General features: G+C 42.1%; 1 protein-coding gene across 3 annotated transcripts in view; it reads right to left on the bottom strand.

The window, feature by feature from the left end:
- Window positions 1–20,393, bottom strand: part of ARB2A (ARB2 cotranscriptional regulator A) — a 258,858-nt gene that overhangs the window by 110,310 nt on the left and 128,155 nt on the right. For all 3 annotated transcript variants that reach the window (XM_082075416.1, XM_082075417.1, XM_082075418.1), the window contains exon 8: window positions 2,804–2,923. In XM_082075416.1, coding sequence (XP_081931542.1) covers window positions 2,804–2,923 — 120 coding nt within the window. The remainder of the gene's footprint in view (window positions 1–2,803; window positions 2,924–20,393) is intronic.

Below are 20,393 nucleotides of genomic sequence, written 5' to 3'. Positions count from 1 at the left end.
CAGAAACCTTCTCTCCAAATTAAAGCCACATGCTTCACACTGCTCTGCTGCAAGGGGCACGGATGCAGAAAGGAGCAGCTGCACAACAGGTTTCCATCACCGCTGTAACCCACGGTTTTATGAATCAGTTGACCCGAAATTCTTCCATAGCAAGTGTAGAGGTGGTACAGTTGCTATATGGTGTAGCTGCTCTATCACCCTCATCATCTCCCCCACACGAAGCAGGAAAGTGATCGAATGTGTATTTGTCATAAGACAGTAATTGCCCATCAGCTGCTCTGTTTCCTTTTTTTTTCGAGCTCTTTGCAATTACCAAGTGCCATATGGATATAAAGTTGAAGAGAAAGGAGATTATGATGAAATAAAATCTTGCAATTAATACTGTGATAAAATACTTAAGGGTTTACTTATTGATACCTGCTTCAACGTATGCATTATTTAATTAAATTGCTTTCAGCGGAGCTCAGATATCAAACCACCTCTACCAAAACCAGGTGTCAGTATCCTTTGATTTCTTACAAAGCAATGGGGCTACATTAAATATACTTCTCAGGCCTAGTTTTGCATGACAGATATGCGACGTGCCTATGGTTATATATGATATTCTTCCTCCCAGGCATGCACCTCCTGCAGAGACGGCAGACTAGAGAAGCCGACCCTGACTGAGACCATCTTGTCTCTCTGACAAAGCCCCTTTTAACTTCTTACTGGTCCCTTCCTGCGACGGATGAAAACTTCAGCTCAGCTTGTGATGATTTCACAGGCCCTGAGCACCCTGACCCTGGAAGCCCCGAGGTCAGAAGCCGGGTCTTGTTCTGAAACATCTGCACGCTTCGTATTAAAAGTAGAACAAAAGTGAAGAAATATCCACCAGTGCAACAAGAGGAACGGGGAAAATGGGAACGACGCGTTGGTCATCTGTCACCCACGCCACCTCAAGCCATCGACTGAGATTTGATGGAAGAACTCTCCAAGTCTCCTTTGAGTAGGCGCTTGGTTTAGGAAACACTGAAAAAGGTCTCCCGTTGGTTTTTATTCCCGCCCTGTGCTAAGCGTATGTATCTGCAGGCACCCGGCGACCCAAACAACGTGGTTTTACAAAGCCTATGGAAATTCTGGTGCTGCTTTGGTTTGGAACAGACGAGGCACAGCAGAGTGACAGAGCGATAGAAACCACAGCTCAGGAGAGCAAAGAGATGCTCAAGGAGCAAAGGGCACGTGAAGCACAACCCGCTGCTTGCCCAAAGCTGTTAGAGAAGGAATTCTTAGTCTTCACTCATTTGGTCTCTTAAAAATGTAGTTTCAAGACTATTTATTGACCTGGTAATAAATTACTGGTGGAAAGCGACCAGCTGAACTGTTCTCAAGTCTGAAACCTGTACACATCATACACGTTTTAAGAACACTCGTCAGGAAGCACAGGCAAAAGCAATGGCCTCCATTTCTACAAATGGAAAGGGTTAATGAAAATCTTACGTTCTTAAAATAATACAAGTGGCATTGCTCTGGATTCTTCTTGCTACCTAGAGCAGCACAAGACTAAAATCAAAACACTCATAAATGTTTTTTCTTAACTGAGGTGTTTATCTCACATTCAGGCAGGAACCACTTTCACCACGTTTCAGTTAGACTAAACTAATAGGTTATAGATAGAAAATGTACATATATGTCTGCTGGTACCTGTGTCTATAAAATAATATGCAATATTCCGCAACTTATATTTTCGCAATAAACAGAGATTTTTGTTGGTTTGTTTGTTTTTTAAGTTTTCTTTCAAAAAACACGTCCTGATTATTCCAGCATTTCACAATTAAGTGAGAAGACTTTAGCTATGCTGTTCTACACCAGTGGCACAGACGAGTTCAATATTGTGGTTCAAAGACAGGTAGTACAAGTCCAACAAGCAACTTCTTCATGTACCAGATGGAGTGAACAGAGTCCTCCCCACCTTGTATCACTGCAGGGTTTATCTAGAGCCTAAAAAACACCAAAAAAAGTCTTTGGCAACTTCTGCAGGCCTTTGTGGAAAAACAAGAGCAACAAGACTGGTGAAGGGACTTGAACACAAGCCCTATGGGGAGAGGCTGAGGGAGCTGGGCTTGTTTAGTCTGGAGAAGAGGAGGCTTAGAGCTGAGCTCAGCACTCTCTAGAACTACCTGAAGGGCAGTTCTAGCCAGGTGGGGATTGGGCTCTTCTCCAGGCATCAGCAATAGGACAAGGGGCCATGGGCTTCAACTCTGCCAGGGGAAATTGAGGCTGGAGATGAGAAAGCAATTCTGTGCAGAGAGAGTGGTCAGGATTGGAATGGCTGCCCAGGGAGGTGCTGGACTCACCGGCCCTGGAGGGTTTTAAACTGAGATTGGACATGGCACTTAGTGCCATGATCTGGTCAATGGACTGGAGTTGGACCAAGGGTTGGACTGGATGATCTCTGAGGGCTTTTCCAACCCAGTCCATTCTGTGATTCTGTGAAACTGCAAAACTGGGTAAACCCCCCACATCTCCTCTCACGTTCGGTTCCAATCCGCAGACAAGAAGGTCAATTTTTTTAATAGCGACTTCACTTTAAAAGTGTTCCATGGCCTGGACAGGGAGGATCCAGTTTGTCTGGACCTTATCGTCTAACCCAACAACAGAGAAAAATATAGTGACCTTCCAGTTGCAAAGAAACCCTCATGGATCCTTATCTGCCCATTGCTTCGAAGTTGTTCCAAAATCATTGCTTTCAAGAAGCTGAACGCAAAGAATTTAGAAAATCTGTGACAGAGTTGAGGAAAGAAGGCAATGGAGAAGTCACACTTACCAACTCCACAAAGGTGAGTCCACCGTAACTGTGAGCAACAAAAAACACGTTCTCTGCAGCCGACTGGGAAATAAAATGGTCCCAAACATAAATTGCGTGTTCTTCGGGAGATCCATTATCCTGCAGAAAGAAATTATGTTTGTGACAATTACCTTCTAAAAACTGGCAATTCTGCCTAAAAAGCAACGTCTTCCTATATGTTAAAATGTTTTGTTAAAACAAACCTCAAATGAATATATTCCAGTGTCAAAAAAAGAAAGAACAGATTCATTTGTCTAAATGAAGGAAATTTAGGATTGCAATTTAAAGGCAGCAAAACTGTTGCTTTTTTTGTGGCTTATTTTAATAAATACAACAAAAATTATGCATCTGCAAAATTTTGTCTAAATACCATGATGGCAATTCAGCTAAACAGAGGCATTCAAAGAAATTATGAGACACTGCTCTGATTTTCATTCTTTTGACAACTCTTTGTCAACTGTTTGTTTGCTGATGGTTTGTTTAAAGTGGTTAAGCCTTAGCCTGATAAAACAAATACAAACAACTAGGAACAATATAAATATAATTTCAGTCTTTACAATTTCTTCATATTATGGGCCAGCAGAAATCTGCCAAAGATTAAAATCGTTGCATTTGCAACTACTCTTTTAAATGCTACTTTTTGCAGCTGCAGAACATGAGATTCAGCACAGATAAAACACCTCGTGACTGCTAACACATCAGCCATCACTTTGGAGTCTCTGCTAGTTAGGAGAGTGCTTCTTCTTATTGTTGAACCAGGATTTGTGAACACCAGCCTGTGTAAGAGACACTGAAGGCACTGGAGTGATTCACACTGATTTTAGTGCACCCTATTAGAGCTGTGCACTCCCACCTCCAACTCAGATGCTCTCAGAAAGCCCTGTACCCCTCTATATTTTACTTATTTCTCAGGTTTTCCATGTCATAACTACCCACCAATCTAGTCTCAGGTGACAAGAGTAAGAGCACAGAAAGAGCCCATCAGCCAAGGCCACATCATTTCCTAAAATGTGCATCCTTCCCCCTTTTCTCTGCTCCACCAACAGCTTCATACCCCTAGGTGACTCAGGCACAGCCTCAGTTCCTTGGGGAAAATAAAGCACAAATCATCAAAAGCCACTGAGAATCAGAAGATGCTGACGACATAGTATGAACTTTACCATGAAAGCCGCAGTGATTTAGGTCTTAGTCCCATTCCAAAACTCAGTTTTGGGAATTTAAGCTCTTATGAGTATCTAAAATCAATGCAAGACAAACAACTGAATAACATGGTGGATTTAGGCTTTTACTTCTATTCTCATGCCCCGTTTCCTAAATAGAAGTGGGATGGCTACAAATATGGAACTGGACTCAAAGCTTTTAAAACAATTATGTGCTTTCATTCATATATATATATATATATATATATATATATATATATTTTGTTAAGGTAGCAATGATAGAACATATTTATCAAATTTGCCAAGAAGCACTGAATATATTCTTCATAATCTCGGACACAATCTGCTCTTGATGGGCTGCAACAGGACATAGTTTTAACTAATTATGTATCAACTGCTGCAAACCACCTCAGTGTGTGAGAGAGCTTATTTCCTTTCATTTCCCTGTTTTGAAATTTGATTGCAGAGATAGGTAGAGGAGGTAAAGACCTTCTCCCTTTGTGAGGAAAGAGGGAAGTTTTTCAAAGGGATTTTTATAAAGAAAATATGATTGACAGATCAGTTATTAAGAGAAAGCTGAAGGACAACTTGAACTGGGGCTTCCTATGGAAAAACGATGTACTCTAATTATGAACCGTATGGCAAAAACACCTTAAAACACTGCGAGCTTTTAAAGGACTAGTTTAACTAAAATATTTATTTTAGTTTAATACAAAAGAGATATTTGTTTTTAAATAATAACGTTACCATTAATTCTCATGACAGTAATTACTGAATGGGTACATAACCCTCTGACAAAAAGAAGAGGTTGGTTCTGGATAACATTGTGTTTTCAGGTGTTTCGTATCTATCATTCTACACGCTGGTGGGAAAATCACACAGTTTTAGGGCTTCCACAAGAGTAAGACAGCAGCAAGAATCTTTTGAAGGACTCAGAAATCCAGCCCGAAAAAGATTCCAGCAACCAAAGCATCACCAGCAGTCCAGTAAACCAAATAATTAACTGCACGGCTCCACGGTCTGGTACAAAGATTCAATAGGATTTTATAAAGCAGAAAGAAATGAGCTAGAACGAGTTAGATGTAGAATGTAACTACAGCTTTCTTTGTTACCAGTGGAAAAAAAAACCCAAAACAACCCATAAAATGTCAGGATAAAGCGTTTTGCTGTACATACTGTGCCAGACCCTAAAGAAGGTAAGAAATGCGCATATGTGCGAGAAGGAGTTTGGGGGAGCCACGTATGTTTAGAAGAAAAGCTCTTTCTTCAGAGCATCTGCTTATTTTTCCCCCTCGTTACAACCCCGTATTCTAAACAACCCGGACAGAACAAACTGGCACCGTGTCTGTACAAGAAACATCTGGCTGTGGGAGCGGGGACCGCCGGCCACAAAATGTGGTGTTTTTAGGGTTTTGAATCGTGCCAAGTCCACGAGGACCCGGGGATTAACCTCCTCGCCTGGCCCGGGTTGAATTACGGGGCTGGATGCTGCAGTTTCGGTGCGAAAGGTGACGGTTTGGGGCAGCTGTTGCTTTACTTCTTTTCACTGCAGCGAAATACGACGCGCTTATATACCACCTCGTGGTCATGCTTTACGAAATTATCTATACGATTGTATAGAAAGGAACGGAGAAATCAAGCTATGGACCTCCAAAGGCAGCTGAACTTAAATTTCCAGCCGCTGAACGTCGGTCATCTGTAACCGGTGAGTCTGTGTATAAATAAGCGGCCTGATTTTTCAGAGGTATGGAAGCCATAGGTGTGTGCCTCCATCCCTGTGAAAATCTGCCCCCCCACAATATATATCATTAGAAATAAAAGAAATAAATAAAAGAACTGTGTTATGTGAAGAGGCGATGCTTAACCAGTGCAAAATAATCCAAAAAAGGCTGCAAACCTCCTGACTCGCACCTCAGCTCCTGTCTCTGTTTTTAATGCAATTACCCTTTAATTCACTAACAGTCACAATAATGAAAAGGTGTGTGCCTTTTGGCTAATAACTGTTGTATTTTAGTTATTTTTGCCAATAAAAATAAGAGCAAATATACCTCGCTTGCCACCAGTGACCACCAATGCAGCAGAGACTACCAGGTATTGAACACCTGTCATACTTGCATGCAGCAAATCCCACTGGAGATTGCCTGGGAGATAAAGGTGATTAAAATAAATTAACACAGGTATTGCTGAGGAATTTTAGATCACTGATGCGGTGTTTATTCCTTTTCCTGAATGGCAGGAGGCACATGTTTCTGGAACCATCTACAGAGGAGGCATCCATAAAAGTACGATAGAATATAAGTACTGTGTTCTGATTTAGTTAATGGCAGCTGCACGTGGCTAATAAAAAATATGCTCTTGCCACATGGGCATATTACTGTTGATTGAGAAATAATCACCAAGTGTCTGCAAGTAAAATGAAATCTTATTTTGTGTGGAAGGGATGAGTATTGACAAATACTGGTTTAAGAACAGATTCCTTTTACTAGTGCTAAAATACCTCCCTTATTTACACCGAGATGGCGATTGCTCAAAAATGGTTAATATAGAGATTTTCATTTTAATATCAAAAGTTTAATCAAATTGTTTAACAGTACAGCCTACGCAAATATTATGACCTGGATTTTGGGGGAACTGATGCCAACGAGAGCAGTTCATGGCTATTTTGTTTTGGGGTCTGTGCAACGCCAACAGAAACACGTTTGTGTAAGATGCTGCTCCTCACCTTGCTTTAATAATAGGCTTTGAGAAAACCAGTTTGTGGATTTAAAATTATCCCCGTAATAGTTTTTAAGCCCCAGAAAACTCAAAACGAATTGCGGGGAAAATTCTTGGGCCATCCATTGTGCAAAGAAATGGAGTGAGAGAGCACTGATTTCGGTCTGTCACTTTTTCCGATATTGCTCGTGTTCGGAGTTGAGAGGTATATAACATTTTAATGGCTGGAGCCATTAGGAATACACAGATAAGCAGTGTGCACACAGTGAATGCTGCGCTCCGTTCTGTTGCATTCAAAAATCAGGTTGAATTTACCAATGTAATATCACAGTCATTAATTGTTAAATACCAAGCTGAAGCGACGCAGCAACCGGAGCCTTATCAACTACGCCAGATTCTAACACCTAGACATTGCAAGGTCTGCAGTTATGATGGACTACCTGAGTTGATAACACACGGAATTATCTAAACAATATTTGCATATTTGTGTAATTATTTCCTAAGGTTAATTAGCTCCTGCAAAGCAGCTTGCCCTTTGAGACTGCTTACTGTGACAGGTTCACATATTTCCTGTTTCAATGCCAAATTTTACTTATTTTTTTTCTTTTTCTTTAAAAAAAAAAGTTACCTGTTGCTGGAAAGTTACGGATCGGAGAAGAGCTGGAGGCCTTGTACCAATACAGACTTTACTTGGGCAGAGCAGCTCGCATTCTATCTCAAACTTCTAATTCATCAAAACTCAAAAAAAAATCAACTCAAGAAAATCAAATTAATTTTAAGCTCCGATGACAGTTCTCTGCCTTTGCTTTGTGATTTTTTTTTTTTTAAATCAGGGAGTTGGAATAACTTTTTTTTTTTTTTTTGCGACAAGTGAAGAGTGAAATGCATACAAATAGGGAAATATGCCATACAACTGAATAGCTTTTTAACAATTTACTTGAAGTTGGTTTCTATAATTACCGCTTATCACAGCAAAACAATTTCTCCTTCTAGCTTGATGAGCTACTGTAAACAAGTATGGTACATGTGTTAAATATGGGAGAACAGAACCGCAGGTTGGTTGGGAGAGATGGAGAAAGTTCAGGTCTCATTTCCCATCCTTCCCTGGAGACGTTTTCAGTGGCAACTGGCTAACACTGGTACCTTCTGCACAATAAAATACATATCTTCTGTACAAGAATCTTGCTCTTTTAAGAGAAAATCGTATGTTTGGAGACCTGAAATAAATGGTGAAGGGATACAGTTTGTTCCCTGCTGCTATACAATTCCTCATTATCATAACCTGACTCACGCCAGCATCACATTTTGCAGCACTCTCGGGTGACGGACCCAGCAAAAATTAAATGGATTTCAGTGGAAACACTCTTCAGAAAGCAAGACTTCCAAAATCAAGTTTATATATGTACGTGCATGTATATAGAAGCCAGAAGGCACGGGTGGCGAATGCTGAAGACAAACGAATGGGGAAGTTTTTAATCCACGTTACAGATGACGGAACACAATGAAACTGCACGATGGTTTATTATCACCAAAGTGGCTCCAAAGCCTCAGTGCAGGACAACATTTAGGAGGCTCTGAAAGGCAAGAAAGCTGGAACGGAAGCCAAAAAAAACAGCCAAGGTGTGATTTCTTCCTCAAGGGCAACAGCTGTGGTATTACAACCAGCGAAGTGAAAGTAAGGAAAGGACAGAAAGCAAAACCAGGAAAAAAGTGGAAGCAGAGATATTTTCCTCTTAAATAACTGGATTTTCGGGAGGGATGGCAATGGGCGCTGGGGTGAGTCCAGCTGGATGAAACAAGATGAAAATAGGCTGCAGAAGAGAAAAGACAAGGGTAATGACGTCAAGAGCATCTCAGCAGCAAAGTGGCCGTGAATGAGGTCGAAGACACAGGGGCACAAAAGATAGCACAGGGAAATTTGTATCAAACCTTAAACCTGACAACACGCACTGAAATTCAGTTTAGCAGGCCTTGCTGGGAGCGGTGGGAAGAAAGGATAACGAAGACTGAGTTAATTTAGTTGCTGCGCCCTTAGTCAAATGGAAAGGAGAGAAAATGAGCGGAAGAGAGAAAATGACAGACAACTGATGCTTGGCCCTCCAAAGTTGGAATGGAGGACACATCTATCTCCTCCTATGGGTTCTGTATAGATTTTATTTGTGGACGTGGCCACATTAAACCAGCACCACCCAGCAGGACTTGATCAGTTGTGTAGGTGGCAGAGCAGGTTCATGGTCACCATGTAGGAAACACAGAACATTGAATGTGCAAAGGCCCAGCACTAAAACCACATAAATGCACTTTTGGTGCATTACTTTGTTTTATTCAGCAACTGTGTTCACAGAAACACTCACACTGTGTTTTTCCTAATTTATCAATTTATCAGGGATTAACCAAGAGCCTTTGCATGTAAAAACGCCAACCTCTTCCACTTATCTCAAGGGAATAATTGACTATATTATCTTTTTAAGGGCATCACCTGAGATGGGGGCAAGACATCCACTCGGGCAGTAAGTAGCAGCTGCTTTTCAAACAGAAAGAGAGACCAGGTATCAAAATAGTTAGAAGTCTGGTCATTTGTGGAGCTGCAGATATAAGCAGCACAGCCAAGGTTATTAGTTGGCACATGCCTTCAGAAAGCAATATGGCAAAGTGACTTAAGGTAGCATTTTTCATATTACGGATCTGTGCCTTATTCCCAGATCTATTTGAGGCAATTCTGTGTAATTTCTTGTGCCTGTTTCATTTGTGAATTGGGCCAGTGATGGAAGCGTTCCCAATATTGCTTGTGAAGCCCTAGTAATGAAGATGTTGTGGGTATGGAGTCATCGGGAGAAAGGGAGACCAGAAGTCTTACACATGGCAGTTAAATACACATCGTGTTAAGTTAGAGAGTAGCCCCATCCTTAAAACTCAACGACAATTTATCAGAAAAGCATGGAATCTTGACAAATCTGCTGGACGAGTAAGTATTACATGAAACGTGCAATATCTAATAGCCAAATAAAAGATGCAAGACAAAAGTGCATTTGGCAGACTGAGACAATATTTGAATTGGTGCAAAGGGGATGAAGGGCTTGGGATAAGGCTCAGATATGGCGCGACTGCTGAGATTAGGTTTAAAACGGCAAGTTTTGGCTAACACAGGACTGACTCTGCCTAGCTGGGTTTTTACGTTTCATATGTTGTCTCCTCCCCCAGATCCCACCACAATTACCATCCGAGATTACCCACTTTTCCCAGCTCAGACACAGGCTGATGGTCGGGAGATAAAATCCAGATCTATGTGGGAACTGGGGAGCTGGGATCCCAACCTCCCAAAGCAGGGAGTCGTTTTCCCCTTTATTCCCAGTGTTATCGCACACAAGAGAAAAATGAAGCAACCCCAAGCCAGAAAAGCTTTCCCACCTAACCCCTCAACTAACACATTTCTTGACCAATAACCTACAGCTACTTCTGGATTAAAAAAAACCCAAAAAGTACTTTCTCCTCCAAAGTGCTCCAACCACCTCTGCTTAGTGAGTGACAAGTTGAACTTGGAAATCAAAACTCTCTTTCCACCTTCCTGGCCGTGGCACCTGTTTCCAAGACACCTTTTATAATGTTTCAACAGGCAAACAATGGCCTGAAACGATGGACTGAAGTCGCTGGTGCCCACAGCACAGATGTTGCAAGAATATAGCAGTGTCTTTTAAAAGGTTCATGTTGCAGGTGGAATTTCTCAGTTTTCACAGAATCCCAGAATGTCAGGGGTTGGAATGGCCCTGGAAAGCTCATCCAGTGCAATCCCCCCATGGAGCAGGAACACCCAGATGAGGTTACACAGGAAGGTGTCCAGGCGGGTTGGAATGTCTGCACAGAAGGAGACTCCACAACCCCCTGGGCAGCCTGGGCCAGGCTCTGACACCCTCACCCCCAACAAGTTGCTTCTCAAATTTAAGTGGAACCTCCCGTGTTCCAGTTTGCACCCATTGCCCCTTGTCCTGTCCCTGGTTGTCACCAGAAGAGCCTGGCTCCATCCTCCTGACACTCCCCCTTTCCATATTGATCCCAGGAATGAGTCCCCCCTCAGTCTCCTCTTGTCCAGCTCCAGAGCCCCAGCTCCCTCAGCCTTTCCTCACACGGGAGATGCTCCACTCCCTTCAGCATCTTGGTGGCTGCGCTGGACTCTCTCCAGCAGTTCCCTGTCCTGCTGGAACTGAGGGGCCACCACTGGACACAAGATTCCAGGTGTGGTCTCGTTTGCATTTGAACCGAAAGCCGAGTGGGGTGAGTTTGGCTGCAAATTTGTGCAAAATCAAACAAAAGCAAGCAGCAAATGTTACCTGCCTTGCTCAGTCTTCAATGCAGCAAAGACTCGTCCGCCTTGCACGGTGAATATTTTCTGCTGCATTGCTGCTGTGTTCAAACACCCTCCCTATTTCTTCAGCTTTTAATTAGGAAACTCAACGCGCTTCGTAACTTGAAGGGTTTTGCTGTTTATAAAGCAAAACCCAGATCTCAGGCTTAAATTAATTAAGTCTCAAAAGTTATTATAGCATCATCTCCCTGGTTAAAGTATCTGCTTGTCAGCCGGGGTGAGACAACTCTGTCAGGTTTTGCTCCAGTCTGGATTTTCCCGTTATTACTTCTGCCGCAGACTGGCATGTCCTGTCATCACCACCCAACGTCTGCTGGTAAAGCGCAGGAAAGGAGACCGAAAAGAACAAAAATTCACACAAAACCAGTTTCTCAGTGGCTCTTAATTATCATCTCCAGCAAAAGCTTGATGGTTGGTATTTTAAATGACTGGTGGTGTGTTTTTTGTCTTTTTCTTCTTTTTTAGTGGCCAGTTGTCCCATATTGACCTGGAGAGTAAATAGTTAAAATCCTTCCTTCAAAATGCATCTTTCCCCCGAATATCTGCAGTATCCTTTCTGTTTATACTGTTTCCAAATAGGCAGATGTGGTTGGAGCCACCTGAGCTAACTGTTTTATCACTAAGACAAGAATGTAAATAAACACAGACATGACATTTGCCTTTTTTCAGTCTGGGGACAAGACAAGAACATTGCTGACTCACGGAGAGGAAAGAGGCGCAGCAGAAGAGAATAGGAGGAAGGCGGGAAATGAATCAAAGGAAGTTTTCCTTTGGAAAAAAAAATAACTAATTTCCCTTTGAGCTCTCTAACAGACTTTTGGGTTTTTGCTTTTTTTGCCTTTTTTTTTTTCCCCCATTTCCATACAACTCGCAGGGTTCCAGGTGAAGGAGGATTGGATTTAAAGCAGCATCTTTTGGAAAATTGCCTTGTAAATCCTGCATGGGGAAACTCATCAGACTGGAGCTGTCCGCACAGTCATGGCTATTGACAAATACCTGTTAAATTCACATGAAAATGCATGCGCCGTGATGCTCCCAGCACAGTATCTTTCATATTCTTGCAGAGTTAAAGAACTGCAGCGGTTTGGCCAAAGAGACCCCAACTGGTAAAAAACCCCACAAACTGGGGCGCTTACTATTCAGTACAACAATACTGGTGCGATCCCTAAACTTTAGATGTGTCTTTGTGTGTGTGTGTGTGTGTGTTTCCTTACACTTTTTTCTCTTCCAAACTAAACCTCAGTTCTGCCTAACTTGACAAACACCACCAAAGACAGCCTTTGGTCCGGTCGAATTATGGGAATAAAAGAGCATCTCCAAACCAGACCATCAGGTTGTATTTTTGCAGCTGTCTTCCGCACCAGCCACGTTTCTGGCAATTAATAGATTAATTGTGGGGGGCATGTAAATAAAAATGAATACAACACTTTGGAAAAAAGAATTATCTTCACAAGACACAAACAGAGATCATGCGGTTGTTTAAATGATTATACGCCTTTTTCTGAACACTAGAACCAACTTATTTTGAAACGAATGCGACCTAAACATTCAAAAACTCCTAATGGAAGTCATGCAGAAGTGTTATTTTTCTATTTCCTAAAATACTTAAGGACTATTTTACCTTCCAGTTCTTTCAATCTGTTTATATCTTGTAATGAGAAACAGACTTTTTTTTTTTTTAAACCATGCTATTGCAAGAAAAATAGTATTTAGGCCAAGAAAAATGCAGATTTCCCCACCACAGGAAACAATGAATCTAACGAACTTCAACACATTTAAGTGAAACAACAACTTAGTATTTTCATTAACAGCTATGGTTTCAGAACAAAGCTAGGCTGTAAAGCCTCTGGTATGGAGTTTATATCTCTTACACGGGTTAAACTAAATAGAACAGCTTCACCCTGTATTTTTCTTCTTGATGTCTTTGTCTCTACTTACTGGATACACTCAAGAGCAGTTATTTAAGTGGAAGAAAGATTTAACAGGCTCAAAGCTATTTGATTTCTCCTAATAAAGACAGCAAAGTGGTCAGTGCTTTAAGTAAACTAATACACTCTTTATTTAATGTACAGTTATAAAGATTTGCTGAAGTGCCTTAATATGCAGTACGCCCTAATTAATTGCATTTGAAGTAACTGCCCTTCACTTACAAAATAAATACCCAAACAGATGACAAACACAATCCGAAATTCAGATTTATGGGGTTTTTTTGTGAGTTCTTGCTTTAACAGTCTGAAGTTGAATGTCAAACTATTCAAGCCTTAATTCTGCTTCTCAGTCTTTCCTGTCCAGACCCACCTCCGTTATTTTTGTTTCACAATAACGTAGGCTAGGAAATGATGTTTAATCCCGATGAGACGCCAAACAACCTCGGGACCGCGACTCCCTTGCACTGACCATTTTACCAAAGCAGGCTCTTTTCCACCCAGATTGGTGGGGGTGTTGGTGCCGCCGCCGAAGACCATTAGACATTAGACTGCTAGAGATTTTCTTCTAACGCAGTGTCATTTTTTAACAACTCAAAACATCCAACAACATAACAGACAGCTTGGCTGTATTTTAAATTAGCACAAATGCTAAAGCCAGGAAATGTAATTCTCAGGATATCGGAACAAAAGGTTCAGAGAAAAAAAGAATTCTTATATACCATAAGATTATCAGGACTAGACTGTCACACCGTGACCTTGCTGGCGTCTAGCTAATCTGACAATATTTGGCAGAGCATTGTTTCAAATCAATAACTAATTAACAAAGTACAAAAGAAGTTGTACTGTTTTTGAGGCTCCTTGTTAAAAATGGCTTTTGGTTGCACATGGGCAGAAAGGTCGCTTTTATGACATCTTCATGAGTCTTTGAACATCTTGCCACTGTCAGATTAAATTACTTTTAGCAATTAATTGTCATAAGTTAAAACAGAAGCACATTTGTTACAGCAGGTTGTCATAATGACATGGTGAGCAGTTGTTTTGATATGAATTTCTTCCACTGACCTTCTATCATATCTTAATTTTTTTGGTTGACCTAACTGGAAAATTGGGAGCAATCTTCTAACTCAGGCGGCACAGGTCGAACATTGGGGGTCTTATTGAGATTATAGACCAAACAATAACGGAACACAAATTCCAGAGATAACTGGAGATCCTGAGAATAATATATATCTTCTGCAGGCTATGTAACTGATGATGTCCGTGCTGGTGGGTGGGATAAGAAAAATAAACCCTCAAAAAACAAATGGATGTAGCTTTTCTTAGTCATACATGGTCCTTGATGCCATTTTAATACTTTTCTAGCCAGCAACATTTGTTTGATGTGTTTTAAAACAAGGATTAATTGGATTCAACATCTGCAACCTGCACCCATTTGAACCATGACTTATTTTGGAGGCTTGGATCTTATTGTGCTTTAATGAAAAATAATTCCACTCTTCAAGTGTCTTTTGTTAAACACCTCTGCACCATGACACATGCATATTGTCTGTCTTGTAGACTGGTCCTCCAACAATTCTCATCAAAGTTTGTATGAGTTTGCTATAAAACGTTACATCAGGATGAAAAGAGATAACAACCCTAACAAAGGCCCCCCTGTATTTACTTGATAAATGCTAAATTCCATTTCAGCCGTTTGCTGGTGTTTGCTGTGCCAACCCATTACCAGAGCCTCTCTGGGAAAAAAAGCATACAGTGTGCTCATCAATGATGATGCAAAGGCAGTAAAGTTTATCAGGAAAAGATAAAAGTGTTATTGATTGAGCACCTCCCCCTGCTTAGTATCTCAGGTCTTTCTTCTGTGAGGTTTGTTACCTCTTGCCGTCCGGGAGGGAAGAAATAACTTTGAGTGTGTGGCCAAAGCAGGATGTGAAACGGGGGAAGCCAGCAGTGTGCTCATTAAAGTACATATAATAATAGAAATGATAATCAAGACCTGAAGGAAAAGAGAGTGAGGAAGTAACACGACCCCCTCTGTTGGGTTTGCGTGGCAAGGTTTTGGTAGCAGGGGTGGCTTTGTGAGAAGATGTCAGAAGCTTCCACCATGTCAGATGGAGCCAGCTCCAGCCATCTCCAAGCCAGGCCCAGCACCGCTGGCCAAGGCTGAGCCCATCAGTGACAGTGGTGGCATCTCCGGGATAACATAGTTAACAAATGGTAAACGAGCTGCGCAGAGGAGGGAGAATATGTGAAAGGAACAACTCAGCAGGCACCAAGGCCAGTTAAGAAGGATGAAGAAGGTACTCCAGGTGTCGGAGCAGAGGTTCCTCAGCAGCCCATGGTGAAGACCACAGTGATGTCGGCTGTCCCCACCCTGTCCCCCCCTGTCCATGGAGGTCCATGGCGGAGCAAATTTACACCTGGATCAGGCATCCCACAATGGAGCAGGGGAAGAGCAAGAGGAGGAAGGAGCAGCAGAGACAACGTTTGACGGGCTGACCACAACCCCCATTCCCTATCCCACTTGCAGGAGATGGAGAAGCCAACCATGAAGAGTCTGGGAAGAAGGAGGGGTGGGGGAAAGTGTTATAAGATGGTCCTTAATCCTCACCAGTGACAGTGTTCAAGAAGAGCCTGGACAACATCCTCAGACACACGGTGTGAATTGTGGGGTGTCCTGTGCAGTGACACGAGCGGGTCCCTTCCAACTCAGGACATTCTAAGAAATTCCATCATCCTGCTCTGTTGTCAATTGGCAATAAAGTAATTTCCCCACGTCAAGTGTGTTTTGCCCATGACAGTAATTGCTGGGTGATCTCCCCGTCCTTATCTCCAGCCACGAGTCTTTTGTTGTATTTTCTCTGCCCTGTCCAGCTGTTGAGGGGAGTGACTGAGCGGCTGCGTGGGCACCTGAAAGCCACACACCACATCCCCATATTGTCAAGAGATGTCCCAGTGCTCGGTGACAGGGAATGATGTGGGAAGAAGAAGCGGGACTGAATCCATCCTGCACTGGAGAAGAAAGAGGAGAAGAAAGAGCAGACCTGGGCAACTGCAGGGTCTGTCCTTAATGGTGGCAGCAGAAAAGCTGTAACCCCAAGAACAGTCTGGGTAAGTGGTCTCTGGTCCTGGATGTGCCATAGGAACTGAATAACCAGATCTTCAGGCTTACTGAGACTTCGGAGGAACTCTGATAGCTCTTATGGTTAACAACAGTTGAACAATGTTTAAAAATCCACATTTAATGTATTTTGCTGTTTTTTGTAGTTTACCTCTGTTAGTGCAAATGTTTCTATACTAACATGATTTAAATCTTGAATCTTGTTTAGTAATAAAGCTGACAATGAGCGGTAAGAACTGATAGTTGCCAGGTACCAGATGTCCTGGAAATCTCCCAAACTGCGGTTATGTTCACTGTGCCCGATATCCCAGTAAAACACCAGAAAACCCCAAACTGCCTCTCCACCAAGCGGCGCAGATTAGTTTTGGAGGTGGAAGTGCAGATGTCTTCCAATGAACAGCATTCACAGAAAACTGGACAGGAGTGTCTTAAATAATCGTTAACCCTTTATGAACATGGGAAGAGGTTTAGGAGATAAAAAGAAACCAGGGGCCTGTCCAAGGGCTTCAAGGAAACATGTGTTTAATGTACTGGCTGGCCGCCGAGATGGAGATTCAGGTCTCACTTTGAAATGAACAGTGTAGACAAAATCTTCTAAGAAGTGTTTGTGCGCAGGCTTAATTAAACAGCTGTTCATGAAAGCTTTAATAAAGTTACAGACTTTTTAATTCCGCCACATCTATCGTCTTCTATACACTTGGCAAATAATCAATTTGAATGTCACAGGGTATTTTTTCTCCCCCCGAAACTCAAGAACTGCTTTGTAGATTAAAGTGAAAGTTTGCAGACTCAAATTAACTATGTAGACAAAACTGTTTTTTTTTTCTGAAGAAATAACGAAGGAGAGGGAGGAGGAAGGACACGGACAGTACTTGTATCCTTCCCACTATTGAATAATGGGCATGCCAGTAACATCTGGGAAACATCTGTGGAAAAACTCCTACCACTGTACTGCTTTAAGGTCCTTCAGGAAATTCAAGCAGACAATCTGGCTTGGGGAATTTCTTGGTCTCTGAAGAAATCATGAATGTTCTGCTCAACACACCCATGTTAAAAATGCCAAGGAACACCACTGCCTGTCTGGAGGGGCTTATATCTTTGTAGGTGCATTTCTGTAGCAGTGCTTGTGCAAGACCACATGGTATTAACCACGCCAACAGATAGGTAGGCTTGCTCGTCCTGACCACCTGAGCCTGCTCTGTGCCAGGTGGATGACCAACCACCACCTCAGTAGTACCAAATATTCTGAGAGACGGAAATTCAACTCTCCTCAAAATGTCCACAAAGCCCACGCAAATCTTGAATACCGCTTTGAGGGCTGAGATGGAACTTAGTAACGTCAAATCATTGAACCTCGTCAGCTGGAGAAGGTCATCTGGTCCAACACTGCGCTCAAAGCAGCATCTGCCAGGACTGGCCACAATGCCGCGCATGACACTTTCAACCAAAAGGAAAAAGAGAGAGCTCTGTTGTTCCGATGCTGCAGAAGCGTGAAAACCTGTGTTGTGGAAGTTCCCCAAGGCTTGAACCATGTGCATTTGAGACAGAGCGACTCTGAACACGCTCCACTGAAGTCCTGCAGATGACCACCACCGCAGACACTAAGTTGTCTGGGCTATTTCCATACCTTCTTTCCAACTTTTGGATGCTCTGTGGACCCCCAGCGCACCTGAGGCCGTGGTCACCTCCTGTAGCTGCTGTTTGCCTTTGCCGAGTCTGGCAGACCTGAATTTTGCTTGGTCACTTTATCTTTGGGTAGAAATAGGCAGTATTTCAGAGCATTAGCAAATAATGTTATGGTTGTTTACCACAGCTGTAAAAGAATAACAACAGTATTCCACTCCAGTGGTGAAACTATCTGGCGCCCATCAGGATAAAAACCCATTTAAGTAACAGCCAAACTCTACCAGTCAGCCGGGGCAGTTCAAACAGAAAGGGGATGGAATCGGTAAAACAACATAATGAACAAACAGCAAACAGCAGCAGAAAGGTATTTAAGACAAGTGGACTCCACGATCAAATCAGATGCTGTTATTTTAATATCTATCACAGCAATAACTCATTTGCCCACTTAAGGCAAAGCCGTCAGAGCCTCAAACAGCACGCAGCCTCTGGAAGCTTGACACATCTCAACGAGGAGGATTCACACACGGCCAAGGTCTTCACCAGCAAGGGATTTAAAAAGAAGCAACAGCCATTAAACACAAGCCTACCCCTTTTTTGGCAGCCAGTGCAAAGGACACATGATGAATAACATGATCCTGTCATCAAACGTGTTTGTTCATTTTTCAAACAACAGGCGAAGCGGTGTAGCCAGAGGTTCAGAGACGTGTACGGTGAGGTGGAATGTGTGAGGGGACTGACTTATCAAAGGATAAGACCACAAAGTTAATTGCAGAACCTAGAAATCCTTCAAAACTACTTACGCAGCCTAAGCTTTGCTAAAATTCTTCATTACTTAATTCCCTAACTTCAAAAGAATTCCTCAGCAAACCAGATCCCTAAAAGAAATAAATATCTGTCTTCTTAACACCTACATGCAATTAAGGCTTCTGTTTTACCAGGTTAAGAACAGAGTGGCTGTGACACAATTAAGTGATAATGTCAATTGCCCACTTTTCTAGGGTATAGTCTGAAGTTGCAAGATCCATGAAATCAGATTATCCAGCTACACAGCAGGTGGAAAAGACAGGAGATAGGAATGAAACACCATCCTGGAAGGGAACAGCAGTCCCAAAGAACAAACGCGTTGCAGATGCTTGTGAAGTACCAGGCGCGTTGTCTGAAGTAGCTACACCTTACATGTTTTGCTGTACTGTTTGACTGGATGCACTGATTAAATCTTTGCTTTTGGTAAAAAGGAAACTTTCCCGTTTTAGGTATTTTATGCCTGTACACATTATCTCCGAGCCCACCTCCTGCAGAGTCTGCAGCTTGCGTGCAAGAAAATGCATGGTTTTGGTCTGATTTAGTGCAAGTTGTGCCTATGTGCACACACCTGTGTAATTCACACTATATTTAGGCATAATAACCAACAGAAAGTTATACCATGTAACGTGCAAGTTGTATTTTGTGACAGAGCAACTCTTCCACTTACTCCCTAATTCAATAAGTACACGACAAAACCATATTTTTGCTGGTTTTTGTTTTCAGAGGCTTAACAACCAGGAGCAGTATTTTATTAAAGTGCTAAAAAACTGACAAGGCTGGATGCACAGCAAATTATTTCGGCACTTTCTGATGGTGAACTAAGGATCGTTGCTGCTACACGATCTACCAGCAGAACAGCAACTGACCCTGACGTGCAATCCCCGTAATTACTCACTCAGCTCATCAGCAATAGAAGCGCCGTGATTAAGTTTGTCAAACGCTACTAACCCAGGACATCTCCACTCCCTCCTGAACAACCTATTCCATATAGCTGTGATCTTTTTCTCACTCTACACTTTCGCTAATAATACCAAACCTGAAGCTCCCAAAATGTTGCTTAAGAGCCCAGAAAAAGGCTCCTCAACAAATACAGCTCTTGTGTGAAAGTTGGTCTTACTTTATTCAGTAGTTTCTCTCCAAGCAGTGCCATCTATTGGGAAAACTAAAATTTGAGTGTTGCTTGATGATAAAGAAAATACATCTCATTGCGTGTTGACTCTTGCCAAGTACTGATCAAAAAAATACAGAGAAAGAGAATGAGAATCAACTGTTAAATAACAAAATGTAGAACACTGCGGCAGAACAGCATGCAGCCCATTCAGGGGAGAAAACCTGCTACTGACACCACCAACCAAAAAGACGAGAAGCATTTTCGATCACTTTAGCGTCCCCTTTTAGCCAGGGAGAGAAGGATAAAACAAGGATTCAGCCAAGAGAGGAATGGGAAGATTTCTCAAAGTCTGGATGAGTTCATGGCTGGAGATACTGTATAACAGACTGTGAAAATAAAGTTAAGAGCTCTGACATCGGTAATTCTGCAGAATTCAGGTACAGCAAGAATGGAGATCCTGACTCCATTCCCCTCAGAGCTTGCAATAATTTCTTTGCCTGTGTGGGGATGAGAACAAGCTGATGAAAAAGATAAACCTTGTTCTCAAGAGGCAAATAATTCAAAACAGCATCACGCAGAAAATAAATTCACAAAAGGTACTTTTTTTTCAGATAGTAAAATCATTCATTTGTAAGGATTTTAAAACGTAACAAATGAAAGGGCTATAATAAGTAATTTTTCAGAGTGTGGGGCACCTATGAATGGCAGGGTAGGAATGGATCTTTTTTTCTGGGCAGCTTATTCTAC

Source organism: Streptopelia decaocto, assembly GCF_964273445.1.
Source record: "Streptopelia decaocto genome assembly, chromosome: Z".
NCBI lineage: Eukaryota > Metazoa > Chordata > Aves > Columbiformes > Columbidae > Streptopelia > Streptopelia decaocto.
The sequence above is the reverse complement of the archived record's forward strand: the minus strand, read 5'-3'. Positions and strand labels throughout refer to the sequence as shown.